At 46.1% G+C, this 7,206-nt stretch overlaps 1 protein-coding gene across 1 annotated transcript; it reads left to right on the top strand.

The window, feature by feature from the left end:
* Window positions 1–1,723: 1,723 nt before the first annotated feature.
* Window positions 1,724–3,193, top strand: LOC123395869 (cyclin-dependent kinase inhibitor 6-like). The gene is made up of 3 exons (XM_045090901.1): window positions 1,724–2,035; window positions 2,167–2,265; window positions 2,863–3,193. The coding sequence occupies exons 1-3, from the start codon at window positions 1,947–1,949 to the stop codon at window positions 2,930–2,932; spliced, it is 258 nt and encodes an 85-aa protein (XP_044946836.1). The 5' UTR covers window positions 1,724–1,946; the 3' UTR covers window positions 2,933–3,193.
* The last annotated feature ends 4,013 nt before the right edge of the window (window positions 3,194–7,206 follow it).

The following is a 7,206-nucleotide window of genomic DNA, read 5'->3' as shown; positions in this document are numbered from 1 at the left end:
TTATCTTGTCTAATCGCAAACAGCTCATAAGAACCAACTATAAGCCTGCATCACACGCTAGTCTAATCTCAAACATGTCTGATGGACCAGTCATTGCACACAGTTTTCTTTATTAGCGACGGGGCTATAACTACACCGTTTTCGATGGCTCGATTGCACACAGTTTAGACGAAGGGTCTCTGATTGATGTGTCGTAACCACCCTGCAGTGGTGGGCTATGAATAGTTTCCACTTCAGCTGCCCATTCATCTTCAACCAACAATGCATAACGTTGAATTTTTTTGCTCTAACTTTTTGAAACGGTACACGCATGAGAAGGCTACCAAATAGAACATTGTCAAGGTAACTATGCACATTCGGCTAGGGTTCAACAAAACATCCGGCTAGGGATTAACAAAACTATAGACATCCGGCTAGCGATTAACAAAACCATGCACATCCGGCTAGCGATCAACAAAATTCTACATATCTAGCTAGTGATTAACAAAACATCCGGCTAGGGATTAACAAAACTATAGACATCCGGCTAACGATTAACAAAACCATGCACATCCGGCCAGCGATCAACAAAATTCTACATATCTAGCTAGTGATTAACAAAATTATGCATATCTGGCTAGTGATCAACAAAACAATGCACATACATCTAGTGATCAACAAGACAATGCACCACCGTCCTTCCGCTTCTTGAGCTTCTGCTCCTTTGCGGGCTTCGCTTTGACATGTCGATTTTGCTGCACCGTCGAGTTGATCTTCAGGGCGAAGGTGATGCTGGGATCCTCCTCCACCTCCACCACCATCTCCATCTCTGATAGGCCTCATCTGGTGCCATGCAGCGACGGTGGAAGAGAAGAAGAAAGTGAAAGAAAAGGGCGAAAAATGCTTGGAGAGGGGTGGGGTGAAAGAAGAAAGTGGGGAATTTCGACATGAAAACAGTGCGGGTGCTACAAAAGCACGGGCTCCGCCTCCTAAGTGGGCAATGGGGGTGAGAGACCGACATGGCGTGTGCCACGACTCCTGCAGAACCTCATGGTTCTGGTCTACGAGAAAAAAAGTGATCCGGACTGCAGCGCAGGAACACGGTGGATGACTTTCGGGACCCGGGTTGTACAATCTTGAGGATCATTGGAGATGCGCAAAGACGGTCCAGTCCTTTGCACGGGTAAAAACCAAGGCATCTTCCGGTTTGGGCAAAGGGCAATGCGGCGCTTCTGTGCACGCATGTCCGTCCATCCGTCACAGGACTCGGCGGTTTATCCGTAGCAACCGCCAACCGGTGACCCGTGCCACAGCTACATCGGCACGTGACGATAGAAGTAGTAGCATATACGGATCTCCCGGCGCCGCCGAGACCCACCCACCCACCAAGCACCAACCAACTAACCGCCCCACACGACGGCATATGCACGCAGCTCGCGCGCAATTTCCCGCGAAGAACCCCACAGCGCACGCACGATCGCGCCTCCTCCCGCCGACCCCAGCTCATGCTTGCATCTACCACGGTAGAGTAGATGGATAGATCAACGGAAGAAAGTGCCACGGCGTAGGCGTGCGCATGCGGCCACAGTGCCCGCGTAGCCGTAGTGGCGCCCCACGCCCGTCCAGGCCGGCCAAGTACGCCGGCCGGCGCCCCGCGCCCGCTCGACACGTACGCCCCGCTCCATTTCCCGTCTGATCTCAGTGCTCAGCTAGCTGCTAGAGTGAGTAGCTGCTGTTAATTACTACTCCTCCTACTCGGAATCTCTCGGCTGGGACGTCGTACGACCACCGTTTCCCACCTAATCCAATCGTTATCTCCTCCCACCCAGTCCCAGCCCAGCCCGGCCCCGTAATAGCCATCGAGCACAGCACCCACCACCGGCACAGGCGCGCGCGTGGGTGGAAAAAAAGTAGGCATAGAGAAAGAGAGAGCAGGAGAGAAGGAAGCAGAAAAGAAAAGGCCGGCCATGGCCGCCACCGCCGCGGCCACCGTGACGGCGGCGGCGTCGAGCTGCGGCAAGCGCGAGAGCGCCGGCGTTGCGGTGCCCGCCGACTTGTCAGTCCCCAGCTCTCCCTCTCCCTGCCTTCCTCCCTTCTCCTCACGACAAACCATTCGAAGCTCTGCTGCTGCGTCTGGACTCTGGAGTCATGCTCATTCTTTGGCCTGCTGTTTGCCGTCGTGCGCAGGGCGAAGAAGGCGAAGAAGGGGAGGTCACCGCCGGCGGAGGAGATGGAGGCCTTCTTCGCCGCGGCGGAGGGCGACGTCGCGCGGCGCTTCGCTGCCAAGTGAGTACCACTGCGCATGCACGCGCTTCATCTGAGCTGAAGCTCCGGCCTCCGGCGTCCGTTTGGCGCCGGCTTCCTCCTATGCCCTCGGGGAAAAGCTGCGAGGCTCGGGCTGCTGTGGATTTATACGGGAGTAGCTAGCAATGCATGAGCAGCAGTGGGCCTGTGGATTGTGCTCAAGCAACATGAGGCCTCTGCTGCTGCTGAAGATCTCGGTTGTCAGTCAGTTTGGTGTCGCACGCACACTCGCCAAGCATGTGCCTTGCCCTGCAATTCTCTGTCGCTGTTTTTCTTTTTCTCTTGATGAAAAGGCTGGCTGCTGGTGCTAGTGCAGGAATTTGAACAAAACCACTACACATATAGGGAGTTTTGAGCACCAAATTTTGTAGAAAAAGACACAACTAAGACGGATTAGGAGAATTCTGAACAGCAAAGGAAAAAGTGGTTTCAACTTTAAGATATATTCGTATTTAGACAAATCAAGGACAATTTTTAGTGATGAAGGAAATATTTTCAGAAAAAGAAAAGTGAAGTGGGCAGAGTGCAGTACAACTACTGTTCTTTTCTAACGTTTGGATCTTGTGCTTTGGATTGAAGGTACAACTATGACGTCGTGAAGGACGCTCCCATTGATGGGCGGTACGAGTGGGTCCGAGTGAGGCCGTAGGAAGGATGCCGCAGCAACCAGTCAAGTGTCAGAAGCACAGCAAAGACAGACCACATCGTGTCCTTTTTAATCATTCTTTTGTAGTTACCCTGTCATGCTTTATTAGCTGTAATTATTGCTCACGAGATGCCTAATTGATTCTGTAAAAGCTCACCATGTAAGTCGTCAGTGGATCCTTTCACCTGTAGCTAGTTTGCTTTTATTAGCTTGTCGTGATGTGTTTTGTTTCATCAAGGAAAACAAAGTGTCGTTATTTGTGTACATTGTCTTGTAGTAGCAGTTCTTTTGTTTTGACATGGCATATCTCAACACCTCGCGCATGGTTAGAGCACCTATAACCCGACGGACGCGTTCAGTGACCGGACAGGAAAAAGAAGGAAAAAAAAAGACTCAATCGAATCCATCGTATTATCCCTATACGTTTGGACTATTCGCATACCCTTATATTCATAAAAAATATAGGAAGGATATGATGGCTCGCGGACGTGTCCAATCAGTCCGGTACGTAGGATGCAACCCTACCCGAACGACCTTTTCTTTTTCTTTATTCATTCTTCTCTCTCTCTCTCTCTCTCTCTTCCTCTCCATCAATCAAGTGCAAGTGATCGGACATATAAGGAAGCAAATAAGGAGTATAGCTGCGCGGACGGATAAATAGGAGACACGACCGATCACTCACCGGGCATATCCGCGGGCATTTATGGGGAGGGGGTCATATTTTCTATGTGCGAGTGCAGATGCTCTTAGGGAATCTCCAAAACGGACACATGAACCGCCAGCATCGGACCCCGGGCTTCGAGGGGTGTTTTGCAATGCAAAGCGAGGATGCATGGTCCGCCGATCGTTTTTTTAAATAGAAAGCAAAGTAGAAGGTTTTGAAAGAATTTTGAGTTTTCATTTCCAAGATTAACCCACTTAATGGTGGCTCTTTGTCTCTAGTAAATTCTTTGAAAAAGGGATCTTGAGTAGGTACTCCGTGAGCATTTCTTTGTCATTTCTCTCCACTAGAGTGAGGTCTCTGAATTCTTCAAATGTGTCCCACATCAAAAGATTGTTGCATTTGTAGCTTGAATTATACTAGCAAGGTTGGATATGTTTTTGCTCCAAATTTTGAGACCTTCCTAAGTCTCTTGAATTTGACAGTGATCATCTTTGCACTATCAGTTTCTTACAGAGGCTAACTCCAGATGTTCTCAACAGTTTCCTTGATAGTGATGTGCTCAAGACAAAAGTTTTCAAATTTTAAAATCTTGGATTTTGTAATGCTTGTGCCAATCGAAATAACACAAGGAGTGTAATAAGACATGTGTTTGGGCAAAGGGGATACTAGAGTGTTTGGGTAGTGAGTTGACCAGTTTTCTGAAGTGAACACCGAGGGTGAAGTCATATTTATTGATTCTTCTAGGACATAAATTTTTAAGATAATTGCTATCAAAGGTTTCTCTTTTTGTTTCTTGAAGACTAGCCAGTGCACAGCCTGACTCTTCTATCTTGTTTGAAATAGCTAGTCATTTATCACTTTAGTTAATCCCTATATTCCAGTTTAAAATATTCCATGATCTACTCATTGTAGTGTAAAATAGGATAAATATGCTTGCACAAAGAGCTATCAAACATTCCTCTGCAGTCAGGTGCTTGTCAGTCACATATCTCCATATAGGCCACACAACAATTTTTAATTCCACTTAAACATTATGAAGGCAACAAAGTAACTGTTGCACTCACACATATTCCAGTCATCCAGGTAAAAGAAAAATGTAATAAACATGGCCTTGCTCAGATTATCACATAGGCATGTCGTTTTCATAAACCTATCCCAATCCATTAGCAAAATATATTGCCATCTCTCTCCGAGCATTATCAAGTTTCCTTCTAGTCCCTCCATGTTGGTTGCTTCCCTCCTTTCTTGGCTTTGTTTCTGTGAAGAAATTCTTCAGTGCAACTCTTGGGGTCCACCTTGAAATACGAAATGTTTAAGTTTTTAATAACTTTGCTATTGCAGATGAGTGGTTTGACAATACGCGCCATACAATTAATATCCTCGCATGTCATTTCCTTTAAACCTTTGGTGAATTGTTGCAGTCTGTCACTTCTTCCTACCTCACATTCAACTACTGGAAGCCTTTACTTCCTCTTTCCTTTGAGCAACAGATTGCTTTGGGTGTAAGTGATCTCCTCAACTTTACTACCCTTTTCCTGGAGTGGAAAAGTGCTTCTATTTTCCTCATTGCGAGCCTGGGAAAAAAGAGGGGCCAAGTTAACAAGGCAGGAAGCACATATGTAAAAATCCGATGTCTCTCGGCAAGTGGACCCTTCCAATATAACATGCCACATTAGTGAGCCGAGGAACATATTAGCCCAATCAAACTTGTCTAATGTTATAAGTGTAGAGCAAATAAAAGTAACCCAGTTCAAAGGTACCTTGATAGCAGACACGTCATTATCTTAAGCAACAAAGTGGAGCGTCCATGCAGCCATAATTTCATCAGCAATGAGAATATCATTTATAAGAGCAACATTCAGTGGATCTATATTATATTTTTCTTTAAATGAAAATCTAGGAGGTGCAGAGAGGTTAGAGGAGGAATATTGTCGAGAGAGATTATTACTTGTTGTGTTGACTAATGGATGTGAGTTGACCTCAGGACTATGATCAATGATTTCTACTTCTTCATACACAAATTCACTATAATCAGAATTAGTTTTAGTGCATAGGGGACTATCACAAGGATCAGCAAGCTGAATGACTAGGTCATCACCATCATACAGCTTCAGAGCAAAGAAAGAATTATCTTCCTCTATTATGATTGGATCAAATATCCATGGATTATCAAAATTTAGAGCGAGAAACACATCAATCTTGGTGTGAGCCTGGGCCTCATAGAGTGGGTCAACTTATCAGAATCATCAAGAATTCAAATTCCTTAGCAAAAACCTCGGCTGAAGAAAATGGAAGAAGACCGGAAACAGAAAGGTGGCAAGAAGCTGGAGCAAAATACTGCTTTTGAGATCCCTGAAGAAATATATGCTAACTACTGTACACCTGATAAAGAAGTTCATGGTAAAGAGACCATGACGAAGCGCAAGATTAGGCTTCAAAAGATTGAGCGCAGGTGGGCAAAAGAGTGGAAGGAGTACAAATATGTGACTCCAAAATATGCAAAGAAGTTTGTCCTCAAACCTCCCTGCAAAAGGACGCTCGGTAAGATTCAATCTGAACAACCTAGTTCCTTTGTGCCATCTTCTACTGGCTCCGCCTCAAAATCTTCACCAAGTCTTTTGAAGACTAAGATGACTGCTGGTAGAGGCACCAGACCCAGTCCTAGCAAAATCGTCAACATTCCTCAAAGCCATTATCAGAAACACTCCAAGCCATTATGAGAAACAAACAAGAACCTCGGTTTGTTTAGGAGGAGGCCAATTCCGAGAAGGAAGCGGCTAAAGGTACTCAAACTTCTTCCCCTCTCGACAAGAATGGGCCGAGAACTTTTTCCTCGGTTCCTCCTCCCCTGGTCTACGGAGGACCGGTCCCTACACCGCATATTAACAACCTTGGTCCTCCTCCTAAACTTGTGAAAGGTGATTTTGCTAATTGGGTCTTTTCCATCAAGTCTCATTTGAATCACAACTAAAGAAATCTTTGGAGAATCATCGAAGAAGTCTATTACCCACATGATCCAAGGAACCTCACTCCAAGAGAAGAGGCGGACAACCAATACAATCATTCTGCATTGTTCATCCTTCAATCCGCAGTTCCTCCAGAATATCTGCCTCACCTGCGTCCCTTCACCCGTGCAAAGGATTGTTGGGAGCACATCATGGTGTTGTACAAGGGGAGCTCAAGCATTCAACGGTCTAACTTTGAAGTGTTTCTTGATCAGGCCGATGAGTTTGTGATGCTAGAAGATGAGGACCCCGTGATATCTATCGAAGGGTGACTGTTGTTGTCGCTGGTCTCCAAGACCATGGGAGCAAAGATACAGATGACACTTGGATCAAGCACAAGTTTCTCAAGGCCATCATGCCATTCAACAAAGCCATGTCTTCTGTCATTCGTCAAAGACCAGATTTCCACTCCTTGACCTCAGGCGAAGTGTTGGATGAGTTCATTGCTATGGATATTATGAACAAGACCGCTGACAATGCTCTTGCTCGCGTTCGTTCGAAGAAAGAATCACCTAGACTTGCTTTGAAAACCAAGGCCATTGTTGATGAAGAAGAAGAGGAAGAAGATGGCTGCCCCGAAGACACAAAGTATGCTTATCACGAGCACA

The sequence above is a fragment of the Hordeum vulgare genome, chromosome 5H, assembly GCF_904849725.1.
Source record: "Hordeum vulgare subsp. vulgare chromosome 5H, MorexV3_pseudomolecules_assembly, whole genome shotgun sequence".
In the NCBI taxonomy this organism is placed as follows: Eukaryota; Viridiplantae; Streptophyta; class Magnoliopsida; order Poales; family Poaceae; genus Hordeum; species Hordeum vulgare.
This window is presented reverse-complemented; position numbering and strand designations above follow the sequence as displayed.

What these genes read in the sequence shown, in the direction of transcription:
- LOC123395869 (XM_045090901.1), top strand. Translation starts at nt 1,947, where the DNA reads ATGGCCGCCACCGCCGCGGCCACCGTGACGGCGGCGGCGTCGAGCTGC. An exon ending in GTTGCGGTGCCCGCCGACTT is followed by an intron (nt 2,036 to 2,166) that starts GTCAGTCCCCAG and finishes CGTCGTGCGCAG; the next exon opens with GGCGAAGAAGGCGAAGAAGG. An exon ending in GCGCGGCGCTTCGCTGCCAA is followed by an intron (nt 2,266 to 2,862) that starts GTGAGTACCACT and finishes TTTGGATTGAAG; the next exon opens with GTACAACTATGACGTCGTGA.